The 17290-nt window shown below is 50.8% G+C and overlaps 1 protein-coding gene across 2 annotated transcripts in view; it reads right to left on the minus strand.

Moving 5' to 3' along the window:
- Positions 1-3007: 3007 nt before the first annotated feature.
- tnfaip8l1 (tumor necrosis factor, alpha-induced protein 8-like 1) overlaps positions 3008-17290 on the minus strand; it is a 47814-nt gene continuing 33531 nt past the window's right edge. For both annotated transcript variants that reach the window (XM_078423734.1, XM_078423733.1), the window contains exon 2: positions 3008-6960. In XM_078423734.1, the coding sequence (XP_078279860.1) occupies positions 6395-6955 (561 nt within the window). In that variant the 5' untranslated portion in view covers positions 6956-6960 and the 3' untranslated portion in view covers positions 3008-6394. The remainder of the gene's footprint in view (positions 6961-17290) is intronic.

The raw sequence follows: 17290 nt of genomic DNA on the forward strand, positions 1-17290 counted from the left end.
GTTTCCCTCTCCCCCGACTCTCAGTCAGAAGAAGGGTCTTGACCAGAAACGTCACCTATTCCTTTTCTCCAGAGATGCTGCCTGACCCGCTGAGTTACTCCAGCACACTGTGAAACGTCACCTATCCATGTTCTCCACAGATGCTGCCTGACCCGCTGAGTTACTCCAGCACTCTGTGAAACGTCGCCTATCCATGTTCCCCACAGATGCTGCCTGACCCGCTGAGTTACTCCAGCACTTTGTGTCTTGTCTTGAGTTCCTCTATCACTTTGTTTTCTAATTTACAGCAGGCTTGTTTTCTCAATTTTCCAATTCTCACGAAAGATCATTACTCACAAACGTTAACTTTGTTGTCGGTGTGTGTGCTTTAATATATATATATATATAAACAAGAAACAAAAGTTCAATACATATATGTAAAAACAAAAACAAATAAAATAATATTGAAATATATTTCAATATTATTTTATTTGTTTTTGTTTTTACATATATGTATTGAACTTTTGTTTCTTGTTTATTATATTGTTTGCAGAGCACTATGTTTTACATATTCGGTTGTGTTGCTGCAAGTAAGCATGTCATTGTTCTGCTTGGGGCACAGATACGTAGATAGGTACAGGAGGAGGCCATTCGGCCAGAACCACCATTCAATATGATCATGGCTGATCATCCACAATCAGTACCCCATTCCTGCCTTCTCCCCGTATCCCTTGATTCCGCTAGCCCTAAGAGCCCTATCTAACTCTCTTTTGAATGCCTCCAGTGAATCGGCCTCCACTGCCGTCTGAGGCAGAGAGTTCCACAAACTCACAAGTCTGTGTGTGAAAGTTTTTCCTCAAGGGACGTTCGACAATTAAACCCTCTCAACTGAGATGCTGCCTGAGCTCTGAAGTATCTCCAGTGTTGTCCACATTTAACATCCCCCTACAGATTTCTGTTCACCGCACTGTTCTTACACATCCTTGCCCTCCTCTTTCAGTACACAGGGAGAGGTCGTGTCAAACTCAGGTCAGTACGTCCCACGCCAGTACAACACACATTCCACATCTGCAGCAACATTCACCGCCAACTGTTTGCGTCAGGACTGACAACCATCCAGGTTCACACCAGAGGCTCCAGGAGAGGAGAATAAACCACCAGATACTACCTCCATGATGACCCTCGGACTATCCTTGATCGGACTTGGCTGGCTTTGACTTGCGCTAAACGTTATTCCCTTATCATGTATCTGTACACTGTAAATGTTTAACTTTTTCACTCAGAGTTGTGAATCTGTGGAATTCTCTGCCTCAGAAGGCAGTGGAGGCCAATTCTCTGGATGCTTTCAAGAGAGAGTTAGGTAGAGCTCTTAAAGATAGCGGAGTCAAGGTATATGGGGAGAAGGCAGGAATGAGGTACTGATTGTTGATGATCAGCCATGATCACAATGAATGGCGGTGCTGGCTCGAAGGGCCGAGTGGCCTCCTCCTGCACCTATTGTCTATTGGCTCGATTGTAATCATGTATTGTCTTTCCACTGGCTGGTCAGCACGCAACAAAAGCTTTTCACTGTACCTCAGCACACGTGACAATAAACTAAACTAAACCATTGAGGTGTTGATCTGTTTTACTCCATGTTTCAGAATGTTTATCAAGGGGAGCTTGATCAGGTCTATTGAGGAGCATCAGTTGATGGAGCCAACAAGAATATATCATCGAGCGTTGGCAGCTCAGCCAAGATTTTGGGCCCCATATCTGAGGAAGGATGTGCTGGCTCTGGAGAGAGTCCAGAGGAGGTTTACAAGAATGATCCCAGGAATGAGTGGGTTAACCTGTGATGAACGTTTGTCGGCACTAGGCCTGTACTAGCTGGAGTTTAGAAGAATGAGGGGGGACCTCATTGAAAGATACAGAATAGTGAAAGGCCTGGATAGAGTGGATGTGGAGAGGATGTTTCCACCAGTGGGAGAGTCTAGGACCAGAGGGCACAGCCTTAGAATTAAAAGACGTTCTTTTAGGAAGGAGGTGAGGAGGAATTTCTTTAGTCAGAGGGTGGTGAATCTGTGGAATTTATTGCCACAGATGGCTGTGGAGGCCAAGTCAGTGGATATATTTAAGGCAGAGATAGATAAATTCTTGATTAGTGCGGGTGTCAGGGGTTATGGGGAGAAGGCAGGAGAATGGGGTTAGGAGGGAGAGATAGATCAGCCATGATTGAATGGCGGAGTAGACTTGAAGGGCCGAATGGATTAATTCTACTCCTATCACTTATGACCTTATGACTTTATACAGACTGGTAGCCAGAGATTACGATGCTTCCCCAAGCTGATTAAAAGTTTCAATGGAAAATGTTTGTTTGTAGATCTGGGCGGTTTCTGCAGAGTTTCCGTGAACACAATGCTGGCATTTGATTGCCATCTCCATCGCCGGTCCAAACCCTCCCACGCCATGAATGTTGTCCACCCCTCCCACCCCATGGTCAACACTTCCCACCCTCCCACCCCATGGTCAACACTCCCCACCCCTGCCCCCCCACACCATGGTCAACACCCCCACCCCTGCCCCCCCACACCATGGACAACACTCCCCACCCCTGCCCTCCCACACCATGCACAACACTCCCCACCCCTCCCCACACCATGGACACACCCCCCACACCATAGACAACACTCCCCACCCCTGCCCTCCCACACCATGGTCAACACCCCCACCCCTGCCCCCCCACACCATGGACAACACTCCCCACCCCTGCCCCCCCACACCATGCACAACACTCCCCACCCCTCCACACCATGGACACACCCCCCACCCCCCCCCCCACACCATGGACACACCCCCACCCCCCCCACACCATGGACAACACCCCCACCCCCCCACACCATGGTCAACACTCCCCACCCCTGCCCTCCCACACCATGGACACACCCCCCCACACCATGGACAACACTCCCCACCCCCCCCCCACACCATGGAAAACACCCCCACCCCTGCTCCCCCCCCCCCACACCATGGACAACGCTCTCCGTTTGTGGCATTTCAGTTTTTATTTTCTCTTTTAAAAGCCACAGGTGTAGTATTATAAAAATGTCTCACAATCAGTCTGTGTTTTTGAGCACAGGATAAAATAAGCTTATCTTTCATTAACAAGAAAAAGGCTTCTCACAACTTGGAAGAACTGTACAGAATTAAAATATACATGACTTATTAATTCGATGGACAAAAACCAATTGTAATGCACATGATTGGAATCAGCCCCTTGTTGCCTCGGTACCAATGAGGAATGGACCTCATCTAACCTCACCTACTGTGTCCGCTGTTCCAGGTGTATACCAGGTATATACTCCTGTACATTGGCGACACCAAGCACAGGCTCAGTGATCATTTTGCTCAACACCTCCGCTCAGTCCGCCTAAACCTACCTGATCTCCCGGTTGCTCAGCACTTTAACTCCCCCTCCCATTCCCTTGCTGACCTTTCTGTCCCGGGCCTCCTCCATTGTCAGAGTGAGGCCCAGCGCAAATAGAAGGAACAGCACCTCATATTTTGCATGGGTAGTTTACACCCCAGCGGTGTGAACATTGACTTCTCTAACTTCAAATAGCCCTTGCTTTCCCTCTCTCTCCATTCCCGCCCCTTCCCAGTTTTACTGTCTCCCTGATTATATCTTATCTCTGTTTGCTCTGTTGTTACCTTCTCCCAGCTAACAATGATCTATTTTACATTTCCCTTGATCTCCATCCCCTTTTTCACACCGCACACTTCCTTATCTCTGTATCTCCCTCTCCCCTGACATCAGTCTGAAGCAGGGTGTCGACCCGAATAGTCACCCATTCCTTCTCTCCAGAGATGCTGTCTGTCCCGCTGAGTTACTCCAGCACTCTGTGAAACGTCACCCATTCCTTCTCTCCAGACGCTGAGTTACTCCAGCATTTTGTGTCTATCTGCAGTGGGAATGACCTTTCTGAACACCTCCTCTTTCCAACTAAATACAGGAGGTACTCAGTACGTCCCGTGGTCAGGATGGAACCCGGGTCTCTGGCGCTGTAAGGCACCGCTGCAGTTCAAAGGAGCAGCTTATACTGATAGAAAGAGGTGTCAGGGGTTATGGGTGAAGCCGGAGAGTGGGGGTAGGAGGGAGAGATAGATCAGCCATGACTGAATGTCGGAGTAGGCTTGATGGCGTAATTCTACTCCTATCACTTACTGTATGATCTTCTGAAAGCTGCTAGGGTGTGGCTCAGTGAAACATCTCACCGTCTCGTGGCCACCGTGCCAGGAGTTAGACCAGGGAGGAGGGGGTGATGGAACTGTTCACTGTTCCCTCAACGTGACTTTACTGTACAAATAATTAAGGCACAGGTGTGATGGACATAAAGATTTAGAACAGCATAGAAACCACTTCACTTAAGACAGGTGCAGAAAACCAATACAAAACACTTCAAAGAGACACGCAAAACACTTCAAAGAGACACGTAAAACATTTAGAATGCTTCAGGATCCATAAAGCCAATTGGACTTGGCGGTCTCAAGAGTTTACGGAAATCCCGCCGAGCCATAAACATCATTGCACGTCATCAAACGTACATGGTCACACGGTGCAGAACTCTCTGTTGTACAGGATTAACGACAAGTCCAGGCCACGAACAGCAGAGTTCAGCTTCACGTGCTGGCTCCAAGTTCCACCTTGTGATCCACATCAGGCCCAGGGCTTTGCCAATGTGGGCTGATCTTGTGGTTTGTGGTGGACTCGTAGGGTTGCCAACTGTCCCGTATTAGCCTGGACATCCCGTATATTGGGGTACATTTGTTTGTCCCGTACGGGACCGCCCTTGTCCCGTATTAGGCCCGGGGGGCACTGTAGGCCCGGACACTGTAGGCCGGGACAGTGTAGGCTAACGGAGTGTGTTCGGGGAGCGGGGCCGAGTGTGTTCGCCTAACGGAGGTTGCGTGGCAACCCGACTCCCGGCCCGGGCGGCCGCCGTTGGTGGAACGGGAGCACGTGGCCTCTGGCTGGGTGAGGTCACGTGGGGCGCGGGGCGGTGACGTCACCCTTTGTTCCGTTTTTGGGAGTGAAGAAGTTGGTAACCGTATGGACTCACGTTATTAATGTACTAGCTTTGTGTTCTTTCTCCTTCCCCACCATCATATTTTACACCTCTCTCTTTCTCTCAGCGGCCTCACCTCTTGTTGAAGGTGTGGTCTCGGTGTCCTGTAACTCACTCACGTACCCATGGACAGAGAGAGCGTGTGGGGCAACGCGGCCTGACCTTGTCCACGTGCTATCTACCTGACCTTGTCCACGTGCTATCTACCTGACCTTGTCCACGTGCACGTCCAGAACAAGGGGCCACAGTTTAAGAATAAGGGGTAGGCCATTTAGAACGGAGATGAGGAAGAACTTTTTCAGTCAGAGAGTGGTGAAGGTGTGGAATTCTCTGCCTCAGAAGGCAGTGGAGGCCAGTTCGTTGGATGCTTTCAAGAGAGAGCTGGATAGAGCTCTTAAGGATAGCGGAGTGAGGGGGTATGGGGAGAAGGCAGGAACTGGGTACTGATTGAGAGTGATCAGCTATGATCGCATTGAATGGCGGTGCTGGCTCGAAGGGCTGAATGGCGTACTCCTGCACCTATTGTCTATTGTCTATTGTCTATCTGCCTGACCTTGTCCACGTGCTATCTACCTGACCTTGTCCTCGTGCTATCTACCTGACCTTGTCCATGTGCTATCTGCCTGACCTTGTCCATGTGCTATCTACCTGGTGATCCAGGTTTCCTATGACTGGACCTCCTGCCCGATCCCAGGTGAATCCTCCCATTCCCAGCTATCTCACTCCCACACACATGTGGCAAAGCTCAACTGGGTTTTGAACGTAAAACCAGGGCATGAGACAGTTTAGGAGATTCCTTGGTAGACGCAAAACACTGGAGTAATTCAGTGGGTCAGGCAGCATCTCTGGAGAGAAGGAATGGGTCGAGACCCAAAATGTCACCCACTCCTTCTCCCCCAAGATGCTGCCTGACCCGTTGAGTTACTCCAGCATGTTGTGTCTACCTTCGATTTAAACCAGCATCTGCAGTTCTTTCCTACTCAGGCGATTCCCCGATGCATCAGTCTAACCTCATGGTCAGTGCAGTCCACGTGAGAGGCAATGATTCTGGGTTCAGTCTGGATCTTCAGACTACAATCTTTCTGCTTCCTGCCCACATCTAACCTGGCCTGGGAGAACGCAGGCCACAGTCCAATGCCTTGGTATTGCCCCTGACTGCCCACAGTAAAGTAGATCAGTGTTTGGTCCTGGCTGAGTATTCTAGCGTAGACACTGGAAAGACACTTGATCCAAACAGGTATATTCCCCCCCTATTCCCCCCCTCCCCCCCCCCACAGTAACCCACTCAGTCATCCCTGCAAACGCAGCGGTCAAATGTTGCCATCCTCCAGCATCTTGTTCAACCCGTCACACAGCTTCTGCACGTGGGCACGGTAAGACTCCAGGGGCCCATACAAGGCTGCCAGGAACTCACAGTCTGCAAAGTGGTTGAAGATGTGGTTGACGCGCCCGTGGGACTTGGCGGTCAGGTGGCGGTTGATGGTCTGATGCAGCAACTCCCTGCACTCGTTCAAGATGCCCGCTAGAACCCGCCGGTCAAACGTGAAGTCAATCTGGTGGAAGCTGACGGCCGTCATGGCCAGCTGGTGGACCTTCTTGCGGAACCTGTCCACCAGCACCAGCTCCTCAGCGTTGAACTGGTTGTTGCGATACAGAACGCCCAGTTTGATCACCACCTTGATCAGGTTTTTGATGACCTTCTGTGCCTCCTTCTTGTTCTTGGTGTACTCCTTGGTCACCTGGTAAAGTTGGTCCAGGACATCACTGCTCGTGTCGTCGATGAAGATGTTGGCCATGCTTTTGTTGGCCATCTTGCCCAGAAGCTTCTTCTGTGCCTGTATGGCCAAGCTCTTGGTGTTGAACACATCCATCGTCTCTGCACAAAACAAAGGACACAATCTACAGATTAGAGAACGTTTAGTTTAGGGTTAGGGTTAACAAAAGCTTTTCATTGTACCTCGGCGGTACACATGATAATAATCTAAACTAAACTAGAACTCCACCAAGCCACAATGCTCTTGATAATGGCTTTGCCATCGTTTAATGGACACAAATCACCTTCGTGAGCTTTCAGTTCAGTTCATTTTAGTTTATTGTCACGTGTACCGAGGTACAGTGAAAAGCTTTTATTGCATGCTAACCAGTCAGCGGAAAGACAACACATGATTACAATCCATCCATTTACAGTGTACAGATACATGATAAGGGAATAACGTTTAGTGCAAGGTAAAGCCAGCAAAGTCCGATCAACGATAGTCCGAGGGTCACCAATGAGGTAGATAGTAGTTCAGCACTACTCTCTGGTTGTGGTAGGATGGTTCAATTGCCTGATAACAGCCGGGAAGAAACTGCCCCTGAATCTGGAGGTGTGCGTTTTCACACTTCTGTACATCTTGCCTGATGGGAGAGGGTCATGCCAATCTCAGGCCAATGGTCAGTGGACAATGAATCACGAGCAGCCCAACAGAGAAGGTGGATCTTGATGGTTCCCAACGCACGTCAGTACCTACAGCAAGGGTGGTGGCGAATTGGAAATCTCACTAGTTTTGAGTGGATATGGAGAGGATGTTTCCACTAGTGGGAGAGTCTAGGACCAGAGGTCACAGCCTCAGAATTAAAGGACGTTCCTTTAGGAAGGAGATGCGAAACATAGAAAATGGGTGCAGGAGGAGGCCATTCGGCCCTTCGAGCCAGCATCGCCATTCAATTTGATCATGGCTGATCACCCAAAATCAGTGCCATGTTCCTGCTTTCTCCCCATATCCCTTGATTCCATGAGCCCTAAGAGCTAAATCTGACTCTCTCCTGAATACATCCAATTTCTTTAGTCAGAGGGTGGTGAATCTGTGGAATTCTTTGCCACAGACGGCTGTGGAGGCCAAGTCAGTGGATATATTTAAGGCAGAGATAGATAGATTCTTGATCAGTGCGGGTGTCAGAGGTTTAAGGGGAGAAGGCAGGAGAATGGGGTTAGGAGGGAGAGATAGATCAGCCATGATTGAATGGCGGAGTAGACTTGATGGGCCGAATGGCCTAATTCTGCTTCTAACAGTTTTGACCTTATGAGCACTTGTCCTTTGTTGGAAAGGTTTCCTTGTGTTGGGTTGCTGCATTAACCAAGCAAGCCCGAGTGGTGGGAGGTGGGAATAGGAGAGAGAGCGAGGCCAAGTGCTGAACTAATCAACAGCAGTTGTGGTATGGGAGCACCCTAGTAACCATCAGCTCCAAGAAGGTTTGTCAGCCGACACGTTCTCCTGATGGTTGTGCACAGGCTGGGAAGATTCAATGCCAGAGCCGTGGAAGATGTTCCCATCAGTATTTGTGCTGATGGATTGATCACAGATGGAGTTTGGAACACGCCAACATACTGCAACTTCAGAGAACATCTCCCAGCCTGCACCTGGCCAATGGCCAATGAGGGGGAAGAGCAGGGAGATTGGACAGGCCCCAGCAGCCGCTGAGAATGTGACTTGGTCTTTAACCCTTGTTGCTCCCCATTATTAGTGCAGTTCAGAAACGGTCTCGTTCACAGAAGCAGCTCGTCCGTATTGAGAAGCCAGCCGAGAAATAACCCGGGGCTATTGCAGAGACCCAAACACAACACCATAGGAACAGTGGTCTGTGCCAGTGCAGTCTTTACACTCCCTGAACACCTTATAACCAAGTGCCAGCTGCAATGTGCACTCCCAAACACATCCCCCAACACAACCTCAGTTTAAAAATACACAACCGTCGATGCGATCTTTAGTTTAGAGTTTAGTTTGGAGATACAACAGGCTTTTCCGCCCACCGAGTCTGTGCCTATGACCGGCCCACTGAGTCCGTGCCTGCAACAGGTCCTTCGGCCCACTGAGTCCGTGCCTACAACAGGCCCTTCGGCCCACCGAGTCCGTGCCCACCACCGTTCATCTGTACACTAGTTCTATCTTACACACACTAGCGACAATTTACAGAAGCCAATTAACCTACAAACCTGCAGGTCTTTGGAGTGTGGGAGGAAACCGGAGCACCCGGAGAAAACCCACGCAGGTCACGGGGAGAACGTACAAACTTCGTACAGACAGCACCCGTGGTCGGGATGGAACCCGGGTCTCTACCGGTGTGCATCCAGGAATGTAGGAAGGGGTGCCTCAAGAAGGCAGCTGATATCAAAGCCTCGCACCATCTGGCCATCTCCTGAGCTCGCTGCCACCATCGGGCAGGTGGTGCAGGAGGGTGAGGACCGTGAAGTGCAGGTTCAAGAACAGCTTCTTCCCATAACCACAGTGCCATCTCAATAGCAATCTGCTGCAGAGGTTGCATAAGGTTGGACTATGCACTTTGACATTCTGTGATGATCTGGTCACCTAGTGTAACTGATAAATGTACAATAAACAACGATGCAATAAATTGGCCGTTGCATTAACGTGGCTGCAAAGCTGCTGAAAGAGCATCTTTGTTCCACTTCCAGTTCAGATGATAATTACACACGACGTTTGTCATAAGGAATAGGAGTAGAATTAGGCTATTCGGCCCATCAAGCCTATTCCGCCATTTGATCATGGATGATACATCTCTCTCTCCGAACCCCATTCTCCTGCCTTCTCCCCATAACCTCTAACACCCGTCGTCAGTCTCAATAAAGCTCGAGCACTGTGGCCCAAGACAGAGAACCTCGTTTTAAGTTCCAGTCGGAATTGCTGTTACTTCAAAGGTAGACACAGAAAGCTGGAGTAACTCAACGGGACAGGCAGCATCTCTGGAGTGACAAATGGGGACGTTTTGGGTAGAGACTCTTCTTCAGAGCTGTCCCACTGAAGTAATTTCCACAAAATGTCACCAGCTTGCTGTTACTTGAGCTGAGGTTGTGAGAACAAGAGATGCTAGATCTCCATGAGAAACAATGGTTCCATTGGGGTCCAAGCCAACATCCATCCCTGGAGTAACTAGCAGCTGCCAGATTCCTGTTCAGGGGACCTCTGTGTGAGAAAGGAGGAATGAGGACAGATTGGAAGGACTGGGCTTGTATTCACTGGAGTTTAGAAGGATGAGAAGGAGTCTTATAGAGACGTATAAAATTATAAAAGGACTGGGCAAGCTAGATGCAGGAAAAATGTTCCCAATGTTGGGCGAGTCCAGAACCAGGGGCCACAGTCTAAGAATAAAGGGGAGGCCATTTAAAACTGAGGTGAGAAGAAACCTTTTCACCCAGAGAGTTGTGAATTTGTGGAATTCTCTGCCACAGAGGGCAGTGGAGGGCAATTCATTGGATGAATTTAAAAGAGAGTTCGATAGAGCTCTAGGGGCTAGCGGAATCAAGGGAAATGGGGAGAAGGCAGGCACGGGTTACTGATTGTGGATGATCAGCCATGATCAGAGTGAATGGCGGTGCTGGCTCAAAGGGCCAAATGGCCTCCTCCTGCATCTTTTTTCTATTTTTCTATGTCTCTATATACTGAATACTGGACGTCCTACTTGCACAAGTTAAAGCCCTTTGTTGGCTTTGGGATGTACAGAGATTATGTACAATACTGGTGCAAGCTCGTGCTTTCTATCTTCCGTCTGCAATGTTTATATACCAGGGCTGAGTAATCAGACCCATATGTGCGGCTTTAGTCAACAAATTGCATTCAGCTGGTTTGTCCTCATTAGATATCCCTCGTCATCATTTCCAGGTCAGTTAGCAACCAGCAGGAAACTGGCTGACCATGACACACAGCAGCATGGCAGCCTGGAGAAGGTACCCGACCTGACCTGACTGACCGACCCAACACAACACGCCAACTCCACAGATGTTGCCTGACCCGCTGAGTTACTCCAGCACTCTGTGAAACGTCACCTATCCATGTTCTCCACAGATGCTGCCTGACCCGCTGAGTTACTCCAGCACTCTGTGTCTATCTTTGGTATATACCAGCATCTGCAGTTCCTGTCTACACGGCATGTGTGAAGCTTCATCAGTGAAAGATAAGTGTCCATGCCAGCATTCAGTGGAACCCTGTTCCTTGCTTCTTGACAGAAACTGAGTGTTACAGAGCATCCAATCACCGGTTTATAACAATGAACTACGGAGCAAGCCTGGCAATGACATGGGACTCACACGATCCTCATTGTTTAATAGATGTAGAGCTAGCTATTGGTTATTTTTACGACAGAGATTGATAGGTTCTTGATTGGGAAGGGCATCAAAGGTGACATGGAGAAGGCGGGAGAATGAGGAGGAAAAATAGATCAGCCATGATTGTATGGGGGTGTTGACTAGGGTTACCAACTGTCCCGTATTAGTCGGGACATCCCGTACTTTGGGCTAAGCTAGTCTGTCCCGTACGGGACCGCCCTTGTCCCGTATTAGTAGGGTTGCCAACTTCCTCACTCCCATATACGGGACAAAGGGTGACGTCACCGCCCCACGCCCCACGTGACCTCACCCAGCCAGCGGCCACGTGCTCGTGCTCCACCAATGGCGGCCACCCGGGCTGGGAGGCAGGTTGCGTAGCAACGGGAGCGCGTGGCCGCTGGCTGGGTGAGGTCACGTGGGGCGCGGGGCGGTGACATCACCTTATCCCGTATTTGGGAGCGAGGAAGTTGGCAACCCTAGTGTTGACTCATTGTGGAGTTCTCCTCCTATGTCTTGTCATTAGACACTCACCCTCATGAATCCTGGCCTGACTTATCTATGATATTTTCCCTACTTTTTATGTTCTCCTTCAAGCAGAACAATAACATCTGCAAGCAAAACAGGACCCTGTTCGACACATGACACGGTGTCAGGGGTTATGGGAGAAAAGTCAAGACGATGGGTTAGGAGGGAGAGATAGATCAGCCATGATTGAATGGCAGAGTAATGATGGGCCGAATGGCCTAATTCCACCCCTATAACATAGAAAATAGGTGCAGGAGTAGGCCATTCGACCCATCGAGCCAGCACCGCCATTCAATATGATCATGGCTGATCATCCAGAATCACTACCCCGTTTCTGCCTTCTCCCCACATCCCTTGATTCCGTTAGCCCTAAGAGCTCTATCTAACTCTCTCTTGAATACATCCAGTGAATTGGCCTCCACTGCCTTCTGAGGCAGAGAACGCCACAGATTCACAGCTCTCTGGGTGAAGATGATTTTCCTCATCCCAGTCCTATGTTGTGATCACTCTGTCAGCTGTTTACTGCAATAATCCCAAAACAGGTGCATGGTCTGTTGTCAATGTGGTCTCGTTACTGCTGACACACCTCCACCCCTCCAGCGCCCCACTGATTGATCATTGCCCAGCTCTCTGTTGTATCATTTCTACATCCTCTCCTTCTTTACATGCCCGGTTGAGATTATGCTGCTGATTCCATCTCATGTAATGGGCTTCTTGATGCAGTTATAACAACAGGTCTGGTGAAAAGATGTGTGTATTTACAACAGCTTCTATCGCCTGTCCGCTCGCTCCCTAATCTGATGTATGTTTTTTGTTTTTCAGGATTTTTCCTGACAACACTAATGCACTGCAGGTTGGGTGGAATATTTGACTTACAACAGAGTTGATTGTATATGAAACATGTAAAATCGTCCCTGGTGTTAATAGTGATAATGTTATTGTGTGGGGATCACTGGTCTGTGCGGAGTCAGTGGGCCGAAGGGCCTGTTTCTGCGCTCTCTAATCTAAATTAAACTAAACTATCTCTAAACTAAACTAAACCCCAGATGAGTCAAAGTGGGGGGGGGGGGGGGGGCAGCTTTAAATATAATTCCCATCACTCAATGTTTTTAAGACCAACATTCCTAAGTGAAGCATTATTCTAGAGTGAATGTTGTTCTCTGATCACCTTCCTGTCACAGTCTGGCCTCTGTCTTCCTAAAAATAGCCCAGCAGCCAATCCCGTGTGGGAAATGTGAACATAAAGTCAACTCTCCAAGCGGCAACTTATCTGAAAGGACACAGAGGTTGTGGTGGATACGACTGGTCATCACAAGGACCACAGCCTGGACCAATCCTCACACTTGTGGCACAAACTATCTTTACATCTCAAACGTGTCACTGTGGAAATTAATTGAATCAAATCTCGACAGGGGGGGGATGTTTCCCTTTATGAGGAAAAGCTAAAACTAGATCACTGTTTAAAATTAAACGGTCTGTACGGAGTTTGTACGTTCTCCCCGTGACCTGCGTGGGTTTTCTCCGGGTGCTCCGGTTTCCTCCCACACTCCAAAGACGTGCAGGTTTGTGGGTCAATTGGCTTGGTATAAAATGTAAATTGTCCCTAGCGTGTATAGGATAGTGTTAGTGTGTGAGGATCGCTGGTTGGCACAGACTCGGTGGGCTGAAGGGCCTGTTTCCACACTATCTCTAAACTAAACCAAACTAATCTGCTGCACCTTGGTGCTGGTGGTGCTGAGACAAGACTGTGCGCGACCGTGTGTGAAACGCCAGGGTCTAGAATTACAACGGCTCGCTGGGAAACAGGCAGCAACATGTCTGGCAGATATTTCTCCTGCCTGCAGGCCCCGTCATACTTTACAGAAACACGTTGCTGCTCGACTCTGTCACCTTCTACAACTTTGGGATGGCTCGTGATGCCTTGGCTCAGTGGCAACACGATCATTTCTGGGGTCAGTGTGGCACAGGGGTTGCCAACTATCCCACTCCCAAATACGGGACAAGGTGACGTCACCGCCCCGCGCCCCACGTGACCTCACCCAGCCAGCGGCCACGTGCTCCCGCTCCACCAATGGCGGCCGCCCGGGCCGGGAGGCGGTTGCTACGCAACCTCCGTTAGGCAAGCACATTCCGTTAGCCTACACTGTCCCGGCCGACAGCGGCCCCCGGGCCTAATACGGGGCAAGGGCGGTCCCGTACGGGACAAACCAATTTAGCCCAAAATACAGGATGTTCCTCCAGTCTACTATACATGTGCAAGGTTTGTAGAACCCTCAGTTTTCAAAAGAGTTGCTCAGAAATGTTTAAACATTACATTTTAAAGTGAGCCCTTTGCTAAAGCAAACATGGACACAAAAACTCAGTGGGTCAGGCAGCATCTGTGGAGAACATGGATAGGTGACGTTTCACAGAGCGTTGAAGTAACTCAGCGGGTCAGGCAGCATCTGTGGAGAACATGGATAGGTGACGTTTCACAGAGTGCTGGAGTAACTCAGCGGGTCAGGCAGCATCTGTGGAGAACGTGGATAGGTGACGTTTCACAGAGTGGAGACCCTTCTTCAGACTGACCCGCTGAGTTACTTCAGCTTTTTGTGTCTATCTTCAGTTTACACCAGCATCTGCAGTCCCTTTGCTAAAGCAGTTCTATATCGTTGCCAATGTCAAGAAATCAGTTATTAGCAACTAGATTGTTTTAAAAAGTCCAAAAAGGTCATTCACAGCCGCCTCACAGTTCTATTATGTGGATGTGATGTTGTGGTTCAGACTGAGGTTCGGTGAATGCCTCTCTGTTTCAAAAAGCTCCCTGGAGCAAATAGTTGTGAGAAGTGTGGTATCTTGTTAAATAGATGAACATAATGGTCAGTCTGCACTTGTAAAGCCATGCGATGTGCAGTGGACTGATTGAACAGCTGTGTCATTGGTGGAGGAATGTTGGCCACAGAACCAGGGGAACCACCTGGTCCAATTCCAATCGTGTCTCGAGATCGTTAACCTCTGCCCGACGGGAAGCCCACTCTGTCATTTACATTCCAACTTAAACACATCTCAAATGCTGTCCCCGAAGAAGTGTACCGACCCGAAACATCACCCATCCATGTTCTCCAGTGATGCTGCCTGACCCGCTGAGTTACTCCAGCACTCTGTGAAACGTCACCTATCCATGTTCTCCACAGATGCTGCCTGACCCGCTGAGTTACTCCAGCACTCTGTTAAACGTCACCTATCCATGTTCTCCACAGATGCTGCCTGACCCGCTGAGTTACTCCAGCATTTTGTGTCGGTTGTGACCATGTGTTGTCTTTTTGCTGACTGGTTAGCACGCAACAAAAGCTTTTCACTGTACTTTGGTACATGTGACAATAAACTAAACTGGCTATCTTTGGAAAATATCCAAGACCCATATTTCTTTTCCAAGATATTTCTTCCAAATTTTAATGTGAGATTTTCTAATTATGTCTCTTTAGATTTGTTGAACCTCATTCCTCTCTTTGGTGGGAATTTCCTTCTATGGCACTGTGATTGGAACTGCGCACCATGTTCCAAATATCAGAAATGTCCACACTGCGTCTGCTTGGTGGAGCAGTAATCTGGTGAAACTCCATTCCTTGGAGCCCAGGTGAGTTGGGCTGAAGGGCCTGTTTCCGTGCTGTGTGACTCTATGGCTCCACTTTGCAGGAGGGGATGGGATGCAGGGGGTTGGGGTCAGAGTGTGGCACAGGCCAACTAAAATAGGCCAGGCAGCAAAAGGACAAAATAAATCGCTAACTTTCCATCAGTTTCCACAGACGTTTACCCAACTTGCTCTCCCACTGCACAGCTCGTGGTTTTTCCTTTTGTATTCCAGTTTGTCAGTGTATACATAACACACACCACTGCAAACAGCACCCATCCACTGTTTTCATAATGCAATTTAACACCTTGGTATTCATCGTCAGGGAGAGATAGTCTTCAGCAATTCCATTACACCACTCGAAAGCAAGTTTCCTGACGAGCCTCGTCTATTATCAACATCGATTATATTTCTATTTACTATGGAGGTGTTGCCATGAAAACACTTCTGTAATTGTGCTGTGTATGAAGGAAGGGCAGATGCTGGTTTAAACCGAAGATATGGACACAAAACGCTGGAGTAACTCAGCGGGACAGGCAGCATCTCTGGAGAGAAGGAATGGGTGATGTTTCGGGTCGGGACCCTTCTTCGGTAATCATTCTGATGGGAGTTGGGAATCAGGTGGAGACATTTTGTCCACTTTCTATTGACCTGCTGGTGTTCAACATCCTCACAAAGTCAGGAACTTGTGGAAGACCAGACTCAAGGTGACCTCCATTCTCTAGCCACCCCTCTCACCGGTAACTAGGGTTGCCAACTATCTCACTCCCAAATAAGGTGACGTCACCGCCCCGCGCCCCACGTGACCTCACCCAGCCAGCGGCCACGTGCTCCCGCTCCACCAATGGCGGTCGCCCGGGCTGGGAGGTGGGTTGCTACGCAACCTCCGTTAGGCGGCGCCCTGGACCTTCGGGGCTACAGTAGCCCCCGGGCCTACAGTGTCCGGGCCTACAGTGTCCGGGCCTACAGTGTCCGGGCCTACAGCGTTTGGGCCTACAGCGCCCCACGGGCCTACATCGCCCGGGCCTACAGCGCCCCACGGGCCTACAGCGCCCCACGGGCCTACAGCGCCCCACGGGCCTACAGCGCCCCACGGGCCTACAGCGCACCACGGGCCTACAGCGCCCCACGGGCCTACAGCGCCCCACGGGCCTACAGCGCCCCACGGGCCTACATCGCCCCACGGGCCTACATCGCCCCACGGGCCTACATCGCCCCACGGGCCTACATCGCCCCACGGGCCTACATCGCCCCACGGGCCTACATCGCCCCACGGGCCTACAGCGTCCCACGGGCCTACAGCGTCCCACGGGCCTACATCGCCCGGGCCTACATCGCCCGGGCCTACAGCGTCCCACGGGCCTACAGCGCCCCACGGGCCTACAGCGTCCCACGGACCTACAGCGCCCCCCGGACCTACAGCGCCCCACGGGCCTACAGCGCCCCACGGGCCTACATCGCCCCACGGGCCTACAGCGTCCCACGGGCCTACAGCGTCCCACGGGCCTACAGCGCCCCACGGGCCTACAGCGCCCCACGGGCCTACAGCGCCCCACGGGCCTACAGCGTCCCACGGGCCTACAGCGTCCCACGGGCCTACAGCGTCCCACGGGCCTACAGCGTCCCACGGGCCTACAGCGCCCCACGGGCCTACAGCGCCCCACGGGCCTACAGCGCCCCACGGGCCTACAGCGTCCCACGGGCCTACAGCGTCCCACGGGCCTACAGCGTCCCACGGGCCTACAGCGCGCACGGGCCTACAGCGTCCCACGGGCCTACAGCGCCCCACGGGCCTCCAGCGCCCCACGGGCGTCCAGCGCCCCACGGGCCTCCAGCGCCCCACGGGCCTACAGCGCCCCACGGGCCTACAGCGCCCCACGGGCCTACAGCGCCCCACGGGCCTACAGCGCCCCACGGGCCTACAGCGTCCCACGGGCCTACATCGCACCACGGGCCTACATCGCCCCACGGGCC

Source organism: Rhinoraja longicauda, chromosome 28 (assembly GCF_053455715.1).
Source record: "Rhinoraja longicauda isolate Sanriku21f chromosome 28, sRhiLon1.1, whole genome shotgun sequence".
In the NCBI taxonomy this organism is placed as follows: domain Eukaryota; kingdom Metazoa; phylum Chordata; class Chondrichthyes; order Rajiformes; family Arhynchobatidae; genus Rhinoraja; species Rhinoraja longicauda.